The 19,267-nt window shown below is 38.1% G+C and overlaps 1 protein-coding gene across 2 annotated transcripts in view; it reads left to right on the forward strand.

Moving 5' to 3' along the window:
- The window catches only part of smchd1 (structural maintenance of chromosomes flexible hinge domain containing 1), a 185,485-nt gene that overhangs the window by 22,661 nt on the left and 143,557 nt on the right, over positions 1–19,267 (forward strand). For both annotated transcript variants that reach the window (XM_073043659.1, XM_073043666.1), the window contains exons 7-12: positions 447–566; positions 1,504–1,670; positions 8,064–8,154; positions 13,554–13,764; positions 14,748–14,865; positions 16,586–16,769. In XM_073043659.1, the coding sequence (XP_072899760.1) occupies positions 447–566; positions 1,504–1,670; positions 8,064–8,154; positions 13,554–13,764; positions 14,748–14,865; positions 16,586–16,769 (891 nt within the window). The remainder of the gene's footprint in view (positions 1–446; positions 567–1,503; positions 1,671–8,063; positions 8,155–13,553; positions 13,765–14,747; positions 14,866–16,585; positions 16,770–19,267) is intronic.

The following is a 19,267-nucleotide window of genomic DNA, read 5'->3' on the forward strand; positions in this document are numbered from 1 at the left end:
GTATTTGTGTTTTTAGCCTTACAGTGAATTTAAATTATTTATGTGGAAAAGCCAAAGTTAGTTCTAATCTACATAAAATTATACAACATGATATCTCAGTAAATTATTCTGTAATCATGGTTTCATTTCAAAAGATTTTTGAAAAATAATACATTACTGCATCAGTGCAGAAAGCAACATGTTTAATTGGAATATACTGAAGACATCAGAACTGAATTTTGGTATACTTATTAATATTTTGCTGAAATTATATACTCATTACTACTTACGCAAAAGTATAATTTATGAGATGTTATGTATTTTTTAAAAATTGGTTAATTCAAGAATGCAGTAGTTACATTTTTCACCAACTATTTGTAGTAGTCATTTAATTTATAAGAATCAAAATATAATGGGTGAAAATTTGTTTTCCAATTGCATGTTTTAGCAAGACTTTTTATCCCCAGATGATAACCAAACCAACAGATTCACAAGATGTGCATGAGCTGATACTTTCAAAAGATGACTTTGAGAAGAAAGAAAAAAATAAGGAGGCAATATACAGCGGGTTCATCAGGAACAGAAAGGTAGTGTATTTGACGCCTTTGCATTTTAGAGTGGCAATCCAATTGAGGGAAAATATGACTTTTGTTTAATCCCAATAGATTTTTGAATAATGTGGTCTGATGAAATTAATGTTTTGCATGCCATTACTAATTGCATGTACCTGGTAACTAAATGAATTTGGATTGAAGTCAAATGAATTAATTTGCTTATTACATGCAACTGATTAGTTAACATAGATGAAGCTGAGGCAGTTTAATCATGCAGTCAAGGGAAAATCTGCAGCTGCTGGAAATCCAAGTAACACACACAAAGTGCTGGAGGAACTCAGCCGGCCAGGTAGCATCTGTTGAAAACAATACAGTCGACATTTCGGGCTGAGATCCTTCAGCAGGACTGGAGAAAAAAAGATGAGTAGATTTAAAAGATGGGGGAGGGGAGGGAGAAACACAAGATGATAGGTGAAACTGGGAGGGGGGGGGGGGAGGATGAAGTAAAGAGCTGGGAAGTTGACTGGTGACATGTTCCCAGAAAAGATACATGGCTGTTGTAAGCATGAGGTCACAGAGTGAGTGAGGGTTTCACTGAATTCCCGTTGAAGGGAAGATTTAAACTTCTTCAGGGTAGGCATCCCTGGAAGAGGCTTTGCAGTGTAGCATCCAATCACAAACAAGCCAAAATCCAAGCAAAATGCTGGATGAACTCAGCAGGCCAGGCAGCATCTTTGGAAAAGAGTACAGTTGATGTTTCGGGCTGAGACCCTTTATCAGGACTGGACACACAATTCTAGGATGTCGATTAACCCATTTAAATTCAGTTTTTGTACATGGATGTTGGTTCAGATGGTAGATATTTAGTTGTTGAGAAAAATGGTGTGCATTTTGAAATCTTTTTGCTTAAAATTTGGCTGTTAAGTGACAGAAAATCATTCTGCTATACTAAATGTTTCTTTATCAATAGCCAACTGATTCAATGCATGTCACTAGTGAAGATGAACGATTCCTTCATAGTCTCATAATGGAAGAAAAAAACAAGGAAAGCTTTACTGCTGTAGTAATTACAGGAGTTCAGCAAGCCCACATACAATACTTGAAGAGCTACTTTCATCTCTGGACTCGGCAATTGGCGTAAGTAGCAAGTGTCAAACATGAATGTAACTACCTTCTGATCCATCAATCAACTATTAAGTCACCTGAATTTCACCTTGAGCCTCATGTCATTATTACCATAAACTATATTGTGGCCAAAAGTGGATATAAGTGGAGTTGTTCATGGGGAAATATGTTAGCATTTTAGTTTATAGAATCTAAAATGTGATCCATGCAGTCATGTCTATGTAAGTAGTTTTTAAAAATATTTGGGACTGCTTGTTATTTGCATTCTACAGGGATCTATTGTTGTCTACAGGGTGACAACATCAAAGTTTGCCAGTTTTACTACTATATTTTTCTCTGATGTATGTTAATGAATAGTGACCTGCTCCAGTTTAGTCCTTGGTTTATTGTATTGAGCAATTGTTGAGCCTTCCTCACCAGATTCTTGTTCCTCTGATACTTACCAAAGTTCAAATTGAATTTATTATCAAAGTACATGTATGTCACCATATACAACCATGAAATTCATTTTCTTGTGGGTATTCACAGTGAATACAGGTGTCCCCTGTTTTTTGAACGTTCGCTTTACGACATCTCGCTGTTACAAAAGACCTGCATTAGTACCTGTTTTTGCTAACCAAAGAGGATTTTCGCTTTTACGAAAAAAAGACGCCCGCTTCATACGTGTGTTTACCCCGAGAAAGACTACAATGACCGTGAAACCTTGTGCGGGCAGTTGTTTGCGCATTCGTGTACGTGCGTGCGTAGGCGTGTACATGCCGTTTTTTTTTTCTCCAAATCGATTTTGGCTTGCTGTCTTCCCAATTTTGATAAGTGAAACTACACCGTACATACAATATTTCTACTCTATATAGGGTGTATATTTATCATACTTTACTATATGTTAGTGTTATTTGGTTTGATTTGGTAGGTTTTATTTGGGTCTGAGAACGCTCAAAAATTTTTCCCATATAAATTAATGGAATTGCTTCTTCGCTTTACGACATTTATAAATGGTTTATAAATGGTTTCATAGGAATGCTCTACCTTTGAATTGGGGGGGGGAATCCTGTACAAGAAACATAATAGAATTGATAAAAGACTGCCCCCGATAGGACGGAACACAACCAATGTGAAAAAGAAAATGAACTGTACAAATTCAAAAAAAAATTATTAATCAGTAATACATATTAAGAACATGAGATTAAAGTCCTTGAAAATGGAAACAGTTCAGTGAGTTGGTTGAGTGGAGTTATCCCCTCTGGATCAAGAGCCTGATGGCTGAGTGGTAATAACTGTTCCTGAACCTGGTGGTGTGGTTTCTGAGGCTCCTGTACCACCTGCTCAATGGTGGAGAGGGTTTTACCCATGATGGACTGGGCTCTATCCACTACTTTGTACAAGCATTTCTATTCAAGGGCATTGGTGTTTCCATACCAGGCCATAATACAACCAGTCAATATACTCTTGGCCACACATCTATAGAAGTTTGTTGCAGTTTTGGATGACATGTTGAATCTTCACATTCTCTAAGAACGTAGAGTCAATGCCATGTTTTCTTAGTAATTGCACTTACATGCTGAACCGAGGCCAGATCCTCTGAAATGAAAATACCAAGGAATTTAAAGTTGTTGACCCTCTCCACCTCTGATTTCCCTCCCCCACCGTACCACCCAGTTGAGGAGGGACGCTCATGGATCTCCATTTTTCTCCTCCTGAAGTCAGTAATCAGCTCTTTGGTCCTGCTAATATTGCATGAGAGGTTTATGTGGCACCACTCTGACAGGTTTTTATTTTCCCTCCTATATGCTGATTTGTCACCATCTTTGATTCTGCAAGCTACGGTGGTGTGGAAAATATGGCGTTAGAGCTATGCTTAGAACAAACAAAACAAATGAACAGACCATTTGGCCTCACGAAGCTCTGGAATGGTTCCAGAATACTTGAAAATTGCGTATGTAACTAAGGGAGAGGGGCAAAAGAAAGGAAAGTATAAGCCAGCTAATCTGGCGTCAGTAGTTGGGAAGGTGTTGGATTAAGGGTGAGGTCTCAGGATACCTGGAGGCACATGATAAAATAGTCAGCATGGTTTCCTCAAGGGAAAATCTTGCCTGACTAATCTGTTGGAATTCTTTGAAGAAGTAACACACAGGATAGACAAAGGAGAATTGGTTGATGTTGTGTACTTGAATTTTCAGAAGGCCTTTGACAAGGTGCCACATAAGAGGCTGATTAACAAGTTATGAGTCCATGTTATTACAGGAAAGATTCTTGAATGGATAAAGCAGTGGCTGATTGGCAGGAGGAAAAGAGTGAGAATGAAAGGAGCCTTTTCTGACTGGCTACTGGTGACTAGTGGTGTTCCACAAAGGTCTGTGTTGGGACTGATTCCTTTTACATTATATGTCAGTGATTTGGATGATGGAATTGATGGCTTTTTTCAAAGGTTTGTCAACAATATGAAGATAACTGGGGGGGGGGGCAGGTAGTTTTGAGGAAGTAAAGAGGGTACAGAAGGACTTAGACAGATTAGGAGAATGGGCATGGAAATGGCATATGGAATACAGTGTTCGGAAGTACAAACCCCATTTCCAGAAAAGTTGGGATATTTTCCAAAATGCAATAAAAACAAAAATCTGTGATATGTTAATTCACGTGAACCTTTATTTAACTGACAAAAGTACAAAGAAAAGATTTTCAATAGTTTTACTGACCAACTCAATTGTATTTTGTAAATATACACAAATTTAGAATTTGATGGCTGCAGCACACTCAACAAAAGCTGGGACAGAGGCATGTTTACCATTGTGTTATATCACCTTTCCTTTTAATAACACTTCTTAATTGTTTTGGAACTGAGGATACTAATTGTAGGAAATTTGCAATTAGAAATTTTGTCCATTCTTGCTTGATATAAGACTTCAGCTGCTCAACAGTCCATGGTCTCCGTTGTCTGATTCTCCTCTTCATGATGCGCCATACATTTTCAATAGGAGATAGATCTGGACTGGCAGCAGGCCAGTCAAGCACACGCACTCTGTGTCTACAAAGCCACACTGTTGTAGCCCGTGCAGAATGTGGTCTGGCATTGTCCTGCTGAAATAAGCATGCACGTCCCGGGAAGAGACTTTGCCTTGATGGCAACATATGCCTCTCTAAAATCCTAATATACGCCTCAGAGTCAGTGGTACCTGCACATACATGCAACTCACCCATGCCGTGGGCACTGATGCACCCCCATACCATCAGAGATGCTGGCTTTTGCACCTTTCGCTGATAACAATCAGGATGGTCGTTTTCATCTTTGGCACAGAGAACTCGATGCCCGTTTTTTCCGAAAACTAGCTGAAATGTTGACTCATCTGACTACAGCACACTGTTCCACAGTCTTTCGGTCCATCTGAGATGAGCTCAGGACCAGAGAACTCGCCGGCGTTTCAGCATAGAGTTAATGTATGGCTTCCTCCTTGCGTAATACAGTTTCAAGTTGCATTTCTGGATGCAGCGACAGACTGTGTTAATTGACAATGGTTTTCCAAAGTACTCCTGAGCTCAGGTGGCTATAATTGTCACAGTAGCATGACGGTTTCTTAGGCAGTGCCGCCTGAGGGCTTGAAGATCACGCGCATTCAACAGTGGTTTCCGACCTTGCCCTTTACGCACTGAGATGTCTCTGAATCTTTTCACAATATTATGTACTGTAGATGTTGAAAAACCTAAATTCTCTGCAATCTTGCATTGGGAAATGTTCCTTTTGAACTGACTAACAATTCTCTCATGAATTTTGGCACAAAGGGATGAGCCACGACCCATCCTTGCTTGCAAAGACTGAGCCTTTGATGGACACTACTTTATACCCAGTCATGATACCTCACCTGCTACCAATTAGCCTGCTTAATGTGGAGTCTTCCAAACCGGTGTTACTTGAATATTCTGTGCACTTTTCAATCTTATTTTAACTCTGTCCCAACTTTTGTTTTGCAGCCATCAAATTCTAAATTTGTGTATATTTACAAAATACAATCAAGTTGGTCAGTAAAACTATTGAAAATCTTTTTTTTGTACTTTTGTCAGTTAAATAAAGGTTCACATGAATTAACAGATCACAGATTTTTGTTTTTATTGCATTTTGGAAAATATCCCAACTTTTCTGAAAATGGGGTTTGTATATGGTCATGCACTTTGGTAGAAGAAATAAAGGGGATGACTGTTTTCTAAATAGAGAGAAAATACAAAAAACTGAGATGCAAAGGGACTTGGGAGTCCTTATGCAGGATTCCCTAAAGGTTAATTTGCAGGTTGAGTCTTTAGTGAGGAAGACAAATGCAATGTTAGCATTCATTTCAAAAGTACTAGAATATAAAAGCAAGGGCGTAATGTTAAAACTTTATAAAGGGCTGGTGAGACCTCACTTGGAATATTGTGAGCAGTTTTGGGCCCCTTATCTTGGAAAGGATGTGCTGAAACTGGACAGGGTTCAAAGGAGGCTCATGAAAATGATTCCAGGATTGTATGGCTTGTCATATGAAGAATGTGATGGCTCTGAGCCTGTATTCACTGGAATTCAGAAGAATGAGGGGTGACCTCATTGAAATCTATTGAACGGTGAAAGGTCTTGATAAAATGGATATGGAGAGGATGTCTCCTGCGATGGGAAGTCTTAAGACCAGAGGACACAGACTCAGAACAGAGGGGCATTCTTTTAGAATGGAGATGAGGAATTTATTTAGCCAGAGGGTGGTGAATATGTGGAATTCTTTGACATAGGCAGCTGTGGAGGACAAACTTTAAATATTTTAAGGCAGGGACTGATAGATTCTTGATTGGTCAGGGCATGAAGGGATGTGGGGAGAAGACAGGAGATTGGAGCTGAGAGGAAAACTGGATTAACCATGATGAAATGGTGGAACAGACTCAATGGGCCAAATTCTGCTCCTATATCTGATGGTCTTACAGTCAGTGTTGTGCCAAGCCAGCAAAAATGCAAATCAAAAGCACCCAGACATTAATCCCTCCTACCTATATAATGCCCATATCCCACTATCTTCCTTACAGCCATGTACCTATCTAAGTGTCTCTTAAAAGCCTCTAATATATTTGCCTTTACCACCATACCAGGTATCTACCACTCTGAGTAAAAAAAAAACCTTACCCTTCACATCATCTTTGAACTACCCCCTCTCAACTTCAATGAATGCGCTCTCATATTAGACATTTCAACCCTGGGAAACAGATACTCCCTATTTGCTCTCTCAGTGCCTCCTATAATCTTATAAAGCTCTATCAGATCTCCCCTCAACCTCTGCTGCTCCAGAGAAAACAACCCAAGTTTATCCAGCTTCTTATGATAGGACATGGCCTCTAAACCAGGTAGCATCCTGGTAAACCACTTCTGCACTCTCTCCAAAGCCTCAACATCCTAACTCTAGTGGGGTGACCAGAACTGTGTGCAATACTCCAGTTGTGGCCTAATCAGAATTTTATAAAGTTGCAACGTAATCTCTTGACTTTTGATCTCAGTGCCTCGACTAATAAAGCCTTCTTAACCACCATATCAACCTGTGTAGCCTCACAGTTTTAAGTATAAAATGAGTAGAGTAGGGGGCTAAGCACACAGCCTTGGGTGCATCTGTGCTGTTGGAGATTGTAGAGGAGATGTTGCCAATCTGAGCTGACTGGGGTCTGCAATTGAGGAAATCCAGGATCCAGTTATGTCAGGAGGTATTGAGGCTTTATGTCTCAAAGCTTATTGATTAGTTGTGAGAAGATGATAGTATTGAATGGTGAGCTATAGTCAATGAAGAGCATGCTGACGTTTGCATCTTTGCTGTCCAGATATTCCAGGGTTGAGTGAAGAGCCAATGAGATTGCATCTGCTGTTGATTTGTTTTGACAGTAGACATATTGAAGTGAATCCAAGTCGCTGCTCAGGCAGGAGTTGATATGTTTCACCACCAATCTCTTAAAACACTTCATTACAGTGGATGTAAGTGCTACTGGATGATAGCCATTGAGGCAGGTTAACACATTCTTAGACACTGGTATAATTGAAGCTTGCCTGAAGCAGGTGGTTAACTTAGACTGCTGAAGCAAGATGGTGAAGATATCGGTGAACATGCCAGCCAGTTGATCAGCACAGGTCTTTCGTACTTAAGGGAAATAGTTTAAGCCACCACAACAACTTGATGTCAATATTCTGATTCTTCCTGTAGATCTTAGATGCTGAAATAGGATATATTTGTCTTTAAATACACAGTAATTAAGATTTCATATCCTTGCATGAACTTTGATTATGAAGGCCTATCATCTCCTTAGTGTCAACATCTATTTGTTTCAAACACTATATTTTTGGCTCTGTATTTACTATATTACTGACAATTTTTAACTGATAGATGAAAAATACTAATATTCTTGCTGTATTCTTAGACATATTTATCACTACTATGTTCATGGACCCAAAGGAAATGACATGGAGGCCAATAAAGAAGTCGGGTATTTCAACAATATTGACATCGAGGCAAGTTTATAATGCTTTTGTGTTGTCTCCTGGAAAAATTGTGGAAGAAAATCATAAGATAACATGTTGTTCTTTGCAAGTTTATTTGAGTACGTGAGGTGTTGCTCAAACTATTAGCGGACCTGGACGAAACCACACTTGGAGTTTTGTATGTAATATACTTGTATAAGGAGGGATTACAGCATTGTTTCACTAGACTGGTACACTGCTTAGTACATCTTTCTCTCTTTCAAATGAGGAAATTAATTTGGCTGATCCTCTATTCTATTGAGGTTTTTAAAACAAAAAATGGGAGATGACCTTATAATGTAGAAGGCTTGACTGGGGAATGTAGGAGGATGTTTCTTCTCGCTGAGGTAAGTAGAGCTGGAGTTAGTGCAGCCACATGGGTTTGGGTGTGTGGAGAGTGCCAGAATGAAGTGTGGCCGTCTAGTACTGAAATGAGAAATTTGTTCATTTGGAGGATAGTCAATTTTTGAAATTCTCTACCTCATCACTATTGTGAATGCTGAGTTCATTTCATTCAAATTAAAATTGACAGGGTTCTGAATATTGGAATAATTTTGTAACTTACAAATAAGGTGGGAAAATGGTGTTGAGGTAGATCAGTCATTGAATAGCTGAATAAGCTCAAAGGGCCTTTTTGCTCCCTACTTGCATTCTTATTTAGAGTTGTTTCATTTGCTTTTTATTAAGAAATGGTGATTTTAAAATCTAATTTATTTCTTTCCCCAGTCACGTAAATGATGCAATGCTCCATGTTTTTGCTCCAGTGTTTCTTTGTTCCAAATGTGCAACAGATCTGTAAACACACTGCACATCCAAATTTATTTTACGTCTATTTATTTTGTTAATTTTAAAGCATTTTTAAGTTGAAGTGAGGAAAAAGTCTTAAAAGGGTTGTTGAATCAAGAATGAAAGCATTGAATAAAGCTCAAATAATTATATTGTCCAATTTCATGAAGAATTTGCTGTTTTAAAGAGAACTCCAACAGAGAAATTTTTACTGTGGGAGCTGATTTCAGTGGCAATGGCTATACAAATCTTGGGGGTCGAAAAGAAATGATGTGCGGAAAAATGGAAAATGATTTTAAATTTGTAATTTCTAAGTAATGGGAAAGTTCTTAAGTATTAATTACTTAAGATTATTAATTTTTAAATTTTATTCTTGCAGACTTTTTAATAGGAAATATATTGAAAATATGTTTTGATATTTGTTGGAATTTGAGGTTATTTTGTCATTATAATAATTACAGTGTCTATAAAATATTCATCCTCCTTGGAAGTTTTAGTGTTTTATTTTTACAACATTGGATCACAGTGGATTTAATTTGTTTTTTTGACACGAGTCAACAGAAAAAGACTCTTCCGTGTCAAAGTGAAAACAAATCTCTACAGAGTGATGGAATTTAATTACAAATATAAAGCCCAAAATAATTGACTGCATAAGTATTCACCCCCTTTAATATGACACACCAAATCATCACTGGTACAGGCAATTGGTTTTAGAAGTCACATAATTAGTTAAATGGAGACCATCCATGTGCAGTCAAAGTGTTTCAATTGATTGTAGTAACACTTCTGTCTGGAAGGTCCAGTTGCTGGTGAGTCAGTATCCTGGCAAAAACAACACCATGAAGACAAAAGGGCACTCCAAGCAACTCCTATTGAAAAGCACAATTGAAGAGATGGATGCAAGGAAATTTCCAAGTCACTGAATATCCCTTGGAGTACAGTTAAGTCAATCATCAAGAAATGGAAAAAATATGCACAGCTGTAAATCTACCTAGAGATGGCCATCCCCAAAAGCTGAGTGACCGTGCAAGAAGGGGACTAGTGAGGGAGGCCACCAAGAGACCTATGACACAACTCTGGAGGAGTTACAAGCTCAGTTGGTGAGACTGCGCATACAAATGCTGTGCATCATCAAAAACAGACTACCCTTACCATGAAGCATGGTGGTGGCCACATCATATTGCGGGGATGCTTCACTGCAGTAGGCCTTAGAAGGTGTGTGAAGGTAGAGGATAAAATAAATGTAGCAAAATACAGGGGAAATCCTGGAGGAAAACCTAAATTAGTTTGCAAGAAAACTGCAACTTGGGAGAAGATTTGTTTTTCAGGAAGACAGTGACCCCAACATAAAACCAAAGCTACACAGGAATGGCTTAAAAAATAACAAAGTTAATGTCCTGGAGTAGCCAAGTCAGAGTCTGGTCCTCAAACCAATTGAGAATTTGTGGCTGGACTTGAAAAAGGGCTGTTCATTCATGGTCCCCATGCAATCTGACAGAGCTTGAACAATTTTTTGAAGCAGAATGGGGAAAAATTGCAGTGGCCAGATGTGCAAAGCTGATAGAGACCTATCCACACAGATTCAAGGCTGTATTTGCTGCCTACTGACTTGAAGGAGGTGAGTAATTATGCTATCAATTATTTTGTTGTTTAATAATTGTAATAAAATTAGGCCAATTTGTACAAATTTGCTTTCACTTTGAGACAAATGAGTCTTTTCTGTTGATTAGTGCCAAAAGAGCCAAATTAAATCCACTGTGATTCAATGTTGTAAAACAATAGAACATGAAAACTTCCAAGGGCGGTGAATACTTTTTATAGGCACTCTATATCTGTTCCCTTTCTTCTCAAGGTTAGGACACAAGTGTTTTTGTAAACAGGATTCAAGATGGATTTGGTGATAGGAGGTAGAAGGTATTGGAAGGTAGAAAGTTGTTTTTTTTTTACTGGAGTCTAACCAGTGCATGCTATGAGAATACTACGGAAACTTGAATGAGAATATAGGTGGTCTAATTAGTAAGTTTGTTGACCATATAAAAACGGGTAGTAAATGGAAAAAAATGTGGTAAGAGGATGCAGAACTTTGATGTGATGGATCATTTTGAAATTTGTGCAGAATGGGGAAGATGGGATGTAATCCAGGCAAGTATAGAATAATAGATTTTGGCATAATCAATAACAACAGTATGGGTTGTGAACACATTTTGGGATTGTTTACCTTGGAGGGACTCTGGGTGCAAGTTCAGACATGGAGGTGTGGAGTGGAAGAGTCAGGATGTCACATTGTAGCTGTACAAATCACTGCTCAGGATGCACTTGGAACATTATAAATAATTCTGTGTACTGCAGTAGGAAGGATATAGTAGTATGGTAGTAGTAGAAAGTGAGATGAAGAGGTTCATCAGAGTGTTGCCTGGACTAGAGGATTGTGGTTTAAAAGAAATTTGACGTATTGTTTATTCTCTCTGAAACTTTGGAGGCCAGGGATAATCTTTATGGAGATTCATAACCATGAGAATGGATGTATCAGCAGTTTTTTTTCCCTACAGCAGGGGAAGTCTAAAAAATAGAGGGTATGGATTTAATATGAGAGCAGAAAATATTGGGGACAAACATTGTGCAAAGTATGGTAAAATGCAACAAGTTGCTAGGGAAGTTGTGGGTGCAGATACAATTACACCATTTGAAAGGTATTTGCATAAGAAAGATATGAACTTGGTGTGTGGACAAATGAGATTAATGTAGATAGGTTTCATGTTTAGCATACAGTGGCATGCAAGTTTGGGCACCCCTTGTCAAAATTTCTGTTACTGTGAATAGTTATGTGAGTAGAAGATGAACTGATCTCCAAAAGTCATAAAGTTAAAGCTGAAACATTCTTTTCAACATTTTAAGCAAGGTTAGTACATTATTTTTTTGTACAATTTTATAGTGAAAAAAAGGAAAGAAGCACCATGCAAAAGTTTGGGCACCCCAAGAGATTTGAGCTCTCAGATAACTTTTACCAAGGTCTCAGACCTTAATTAGCTTGTTAGGGCTATGGCTTGTTCACAGTCATTGTTTGGAAAGGCCAGATGATGCAAATTTCAAAGCTTTATAAATACCTTGACTCAAACCTTGCCCCAACAATCAGCAGCCATGGGCTCCTCAAAGCAGCTGCTTAGCACTCTGAAAATTAAAATAAATGACGCCCACAAAGCAGGAGAAAGCTACAAGAAGATAGCAAAGTGTTTCCAGGTAGCCGTTTCTTCAGTTCGTAATGTAATTAAGAAATGGCAGTTAACAGGAACGGTCGAGGTCAAGTTGAGGTCTGGAAGACCAAGAAAACTTTCTGACAGAACTGCTTGTAGGATTACTGGAAAGGCAAATCAAAACCACCGTTTGACTGCAAAAGACCTTCAGGAAGATTTAGCAGACTCTGCAGTGGTGGTACACTGTTGTACTGTGCAGCGACACCTGCACAAATATGACCTTCATGGAAGAGTCATCAGAAGAAAACCTTTCCTGCGTCCTCACAACTAAATTCAGCATCAGAAATTTGCACAGAAACATCTAAACAAGCCTGATGCATTTTGGAAACAAGTCCTGTGGACTGTTGAAGTTAAAATAGAACTTTTTGGCCGCAATGAGCAAAGGTATTATTGGAGAAGAAAGGTGCAGAATTTCATGAAAAGAACACCTCTCCAACTGTTAAACACGGGGGTGTATCGATCATGCTTTGGGCTTGTGTTGCACCCAATGACAAAGGAACATTTCACTGGTAGAGGGAAGAATGAATTCAATTAAATACCAGCAAATTCTGGAAGCAAACATCACACTGTCTGTTTAAAAAAAAAGCTGAAGATGAAAAGAGGTTGGCTTCTACAACAGGATAATGATCCTAAACACACCTCAGAATTCACAATGGACTACCTCAAGAGGCACAAGCTGGAGGTTTTGTCATGGGCCTCACAGTCCCCCAACCTAAACATCATTGAAAATCTGTGGATAGACTTCAAAAGAGCAGTGCATGCAAAATGGCCCAAGATTCTCACAGAACTGGAAGCCTTTTGCAAGGAAGAATGGGCGAATATACCCCAAACAAGAATTGAAGGATTCCTAGCTGGCTACAGAAAGCAATTACAAGGTGTGATACTTGCCAAAGTGGGTGTTACTAAGTACTGACCATGCAGGGTGCCCAAACTTTTGCTTCGGGCCTTTTTCCTTTTTTGTTATTTTGAAACTGTAAAAGATGGAAATAAAAAAATAATCTGGCTTAAAATATTAAAGAAGTGTGTCATCTTTAACTTTATGCCTTTTGGAAATCAGGTCATCATTTACTCGCTTAGCTATTCACAGTAACAGAAATTTTGATCGGGGTGCCCAAACCTTTGTATGCCACTCTAGATGAGGTGGGCAAAAGGGTTTGTTTCTGTGATGCTGTGACTCTTCTGGATACCTCTTTCTGAACTTCTTAGCCTTAAATGTTAAGATACAAAAAGATTGAATTGATGAACTGAGGATTTATTCAGTGATTTCTTAATCACAATTTGATCTGATAACATAACTTGATTTTATTGCAGTGCATCTTCGGTGCTGATGTCCCTTTTCATGTCCCTTTTTAGATCTCAATGTTCGAGAAGGGAAAAGTCCCTAAGATTGTAAATCTAAGGGAAATAAAAGATGACATGCAGACTCTATTCATCAACACTGCAGCTGACAGCTTTGAATTTAAAGCACATGTAGAAGGTGAAGGGGTTGTAGAAGGAGTAATACGTTATCATCCTTTCCTGTATGATAAGGAAACCTACCCTGAAGACACTAGCTGCCCATTCAGTAAGATTATTTTTCATTTCAATGGTCAAATAATGGACTTGGTTGTGGGGAAGGGATAACTTTGTTCCAATATGGAATTGTTTAAAGATAGTTTCTTACATATGCAGCCTTTGAAGGGAGCAGTAAGTTATTCCTTTATATTGTGGATCTGAAGTTTTTTGTTTCCATGCTTTCTTCCCAACTCAGCTGAATTTTGATTTTAATGTGAATATTAAAGAACAGACCTGGTTGTTTTATTAAAGATAAGATATCTTGAACTTCAAAAACTAAACCTTGTTCAAAAGGAATGTTTGTATATAAATACATATCTTAAGAATTTTCTATCTTCAGCAACAAATTACCAGTAGTGACACAGTGGTTTTTAAATCTCCAAGAGAATTCAGTTAGTTTATTATTAAACCTGCAGTAGTTTAGTCTTTTCACTGTTTATCTTTTGGTGTTATTCTCATTATGCCTATCACCCCTCCTTCTCAACCACAACCCTCCCCACCCTTCTGCCCAAAATAACTCTGGGTATACCTAGTACTGATATAGTCCTGATGAATGGCCTCAGCCCAAAACATCAATTGTATACTCCTTTCCATTGATGCTGCCTGGCCTGCTGACTTCCTCCAGCATTTTGTGTGTGTTGCTTGGATTTCCAACATCTGCAGATTTTCTCGTCTGGATATACCAATCATTTACCTGCTCTTGATCCATCCCTTCTCTTTCTGTCCAGATGAAAGGCCACAATCCAAAACATCGACTGCCCATTTCATTATAAGTGCTGTGATCTGCTGAGTTCCTGAAGCTTTGTGTGTGCTGGTGTTATTTTTGCAGTTTGCTATCAATCTAACTTAAATTTTCAGTTCACATGAACTTATAATTTGTATATTGATTGTGAAAACGTGCAATGTACTTTAAGTAATAGCAAGAATGGAGAAGAAGGTATTTCTGTTAATTCAGTCCTCAACCGTTTAAACCTGAACTTCTTGACTTTGTAGATGCTGCTGATGATGATGAGGAAGACTGCTATTCTGTTGATAAAGGGGCCAGAGGAAGAAGACCAATATTTGAATGCTTTTGGAATGGAAGATTAATACCATACACCACTGTGGAAGAGTAAGGATAAGCATACTATTGGGGTTCTCAAGTTACTTTTCAGTGTTAATGATTTTGCTAAGCTATGACTTTAGAAGTACTAATGCTTTTTATAACTTGGAGCCCTAGCCCTAGACTATTTCATGGTACTGTAGCTTATTTCATCTTGGTTTGAGATGGTTTAATTAGTAGATTCTCTGTTAATGCCACTTATTTTTGTTGCACTGTGTTGTACTATTTTGTTGCATTCAGCTAGAAGGTTACTGAACAGTGATCAAGAACCAAATAATATTTATCCCATTCTACAGTCAAGGCATCCAGATTGTAATGATCAGCTGTCCAATCTATTTGTACATGACCAAAACAGTGTGGCTTAATTATTACCTAGTTGTTCATTGGATAAACTACAGTAATACTCTGTGTGATAGTTGTAACTATTAAGATGAGGTATTTTAACTTGTCCTGTCTTGGATTTTGAAGGCTCATATTATTGATGTAGTTAATGTAACTGGATGTCTACTTTCTTGCTTTTGGAACTATCTAGCCACTTTTTAGGTAATGTTATAACCTGCATGGGATATTTTGATCTTAATTTTCAATCCTGCTACTCATACAGAATTGCAACTTTTTCAACACATAGGATAGGATATCTAAGATAAATTATTTTAGATTATTTTAACCCATCACTCGGATGATAACATATTTTTATTTGCCCACTTTCCAAACATATGGTCGGCTCCATTAGATGGGAAGATAGCAAATGTAGCACCTTTACACATAAAAGGGGGTGGAAAGCAGGCTAATATACCATCTGTGATAGTGTAGCTGTTAGAAGATAATTAACATACTGTTTGTAGGGTGCTTTAAAGAATTCAGGTAATTGGGCAAAGTCGATATGTTTTTGTGACATCATGTTTAACTGTCTTGTTGGTGTTGAATAATTTACATGTTCTTTGTGTACATGTGCTGTTTGAAGTTATTGAATCAGTTACCAAAAGAAATGGATAACTTACTGTCAACCTCAATCTCAAATCCGGCACTGGAGCACATTTGCTGAATGTTTTATCTTCATTTTGTAATGAAGTTTTTAAGTTATTTAAATGGTGCAAAATCTGTCATCAGGCTTTTCTGCTCCCTTTTTAACCCTCAAATTTTAAAGCCAGACTTTAGACTTAAATAATTTCTTCACAGTGTTAGTGTCAAAACTGGATAAAGTTAAGGGAGCATAGTGTTGAGTCCTAGCATCTGGTATTTATCTATATAAGTGTAAATATAAGAGTAAATTCATGCAGGCTTTTTCCCGAGGTTGAGTGAGACTCGAACTCGAGGTCATATTTTTCGAGTGAAAGGTGAAATATTTAAGGGGAACTTTGTTCACTTAGAAGATGGTGAGAGTTTGGAATGAGATGCCGACGGAGGTAATGGATGTGGGTTCAATTGTAATGTGAAATTTGGATTGGCACGTAGAGGAGAGATGTATAGAGTAATATGGTCTGGGTGTGGGAAGATAGGATTAGGCAGAAAAGTTATAGTAAAGTTTATTGTTGAATTATCGATATGGTATGATATACTATCTTGAAATGTAGTTCCTTTTAGGCATTTGTAGGAAAAATAAAATACAATAGAGTAGAAGTGCAATAGAGAAACAGGTCAGCTTGGACTAGATTGGCTGAAGGACCTGTTTCTGTTCTGTGGTGCTCTCTGACTAAAAGAATTCAAGTCAATAATCTTTGCTTTTTAGTTTTGAGTTTTGTGCACCCCCCAAGAAAAGAGGACTTGTGGCACTGGAATGTTTCAACAGGATCTCTGGTGTGCTTTTCACCAATGATAAATTTCAGGTCAGCACCAACAAGTTGACGTTTATGGATTTGGAATTGAAGTTGAAGGACAAGAACACACTTTTCACACGTGTTGTGAATGGCCAGGTAATAAACCGAATTTCTTTATTTGGTTAGAGATGGATAAGTATGCTTTTATTTGTACTAAATAGTATTACTTTTGGTTAAATTGAGTGCAGTGTGTTTTTTTTGCAACCCATCAGACTCAGATTTTGACAAGTTGCATGGGCAAAATAACTTTTATTATCACAGAGACATATGCCAATTTCTTTTTCTAGTCAGAAATTAAAGATTTGGGCCAAACAAGTAGATTATAGCTTGTGATATATAGTAGGTTACAGGTGGTCATGAGAACTGCCCAAGTGGAGGGATATGACACTTAGTGATTTGGAGGGGGAAGTGGATGATGGGAAGTATGTACAAACCCCATTTCCAGAAAAGTTGGGATATTTTCCAAAATGCAATAAAAACAAAAATCTGTGATATGTTAATTCACGTGAACCTTTATTTAACTGACAAAAGTACAAAGAAAAGATTTTCAATAGTTTTACTGACCAACTTAATTGTATTTTGTAAATATACACAAATTTAGAATTTGATGGCTGCAACACACTCAACAAAAGTTGGGACAGAGTTAAAATAAGTTTGAAAAGTGCACAGAATATTCAAGTAACACCGGTTTGGAAGACTCCATATTAAGCAGGCTAATTGGTAGCAGGTGAGGTATCATGACTGGGTATAAAAGTAGTGTCCATCAAAGGCTCAGTCTTTGTAAGCAAGGATGGGTCGTGGCTCATCCCTTTGTGCCAAAATTCGTGAGAGAATTGTTAGTCAGTTCAAAAGGAACATTTCCCAATGCAAGATTGCAGAGAATTTAGATCTTTCAACATCTACAGTACATAATGTGAAAAGATTCAGAGACATCTCAGTGCATAAAGGGCAAGGTCGGAAACCACTGTTGAATGCGCGTGATCTTCGAGCCCTCAGGCGGCACTGCCTAAGAAACCGTCATGCTACTGTGACAATTATAGCCACCTGCGCTCAGGAGTACTTCGGAAAACCATTGTCACTTAACGCAGTCCGTCACTGCATCCAGAAATGCAACTTGAAACTGTATTACACAAGGAGGAAGCCTTACATCAACTCTATGCAGAAACGCCGGCGAGTTCTCTGGGCCCGAGCTCATCTCAGATGGACCGAAAGACTGGAACCGTGTGCTGTAGTCAGATGAGTCCTCATTTCAGCTCGTTTTCGGAAAAAAATGGGCGTCGGATTCTCCGTGCCAAAGATGAAAATGGCCATCCTGATATTATCAGCGAAAGGTGCAAAAGCCAGCATCTCTGATGGTATGGGGGTGCAGCAGTGCCCACGGTATGGGTGAGTTGCATGTATGTGAAAGTACCATTGACTCAGGCGTATATTAGGATTTTATAGAGACATGTGTTGCCATCAAGGCAACATCTCTTCCCGGGATGTGCATGCTTATTTCAGCAGGACAATGCCAGACCACATTCTGCACGGGCTACAACAGCGTGGCTTTGTAGACACACAGTGCGTGTGCTTGACTGGCCTGCTGCCAGTCCATATCTATCTCCTATTGAAAATGTATGGTGAATCATGAAGAGGAGAATCAGACAACGAGACCACAGACTGTTGAGCAGCTGAAGTCCTATATCAAGCAAGAATGGACAAAATTTCCAATTGCAAATCTACTACAATTAGTATCCTCATTTCCAAAACGATTAAAAAATGTTATTACAAGGAAAGGTGATGTAACACAATGGTAAACATGCCTCTGTCCCAACTTTTGTTGAGTGTGTTACAGCCATCAAATTATAAATTTGTGTATATTTACAAAATATAATTAAGTTGGTCAGTAAAACTATTGAAATTCTTTTCTTTGTACTTTTGTCAGTTAAATAAAGGTTCACATGAATTAATATATCACAGATTTTTGTTTTTATTGCATTTTGGAAAATATCCCAACTTTTCTGAAAATGGGGTTTGTAGTTATCCTCTTGGAAGAATGCATCAGCAGTATTATTTGAATGTTAAGTTATTAAATTATGTTTAGAGGCAGCTATTTTGGGTAATCTGAGATGTGCTGGAAGACATCCAGAGAATTTTAGAATACAGAGAAATAGATTCTGCAGATGCTGGAAATCCAGAGTAATGCACACACAATTCTACAGACACACAGCAGGTCAGGCAGCATCTATAGCAAATGTGTATATTATAACTAAGAGAAATTCAAAGGGAGGGGACACGAAACTGGAATTTAAGGAAGTCGCAGAGCAAGTGTACATGTCAAACACCAGGGAAGTGATACTGAGCAAGTTTTGGAGCTACATTTTCTTAGGAAAGCAGAAGTGTAATGAGGTAGTTAAATTGTTTTAATTTTCCAAAGTTCCCTTGATAAAGAAGGCTCTATTAAATGGGAAGATCTCAAAACGTAATTCCTTTATGCAAAAAAAAAAGGGATGTGGGTAACATGAATTTATGGATGCCTTAAAGTAAGTAGTAGTGAGAATATTAGATGATATTAACTACCTTGATCACAGGGCATAATGTGAAGTTTTGTGGAT

The sequence above is a fragment of the Hemitrygon akajei genome, chromosome 1 (assembly GCF_048418815.1).
Source record: "Hemitrygon akajei chromosome 1, sHemAka1.3, whole genome shotgun sequence".
Classification (NCBI taxonomy): domain Eukaryota; kingdom Metazoa; phylum Chordata; class Chondrichthyes; order Myliobatiformes; family Dasyatidae; genus Hemitrygon; species Hemitrygon akajei.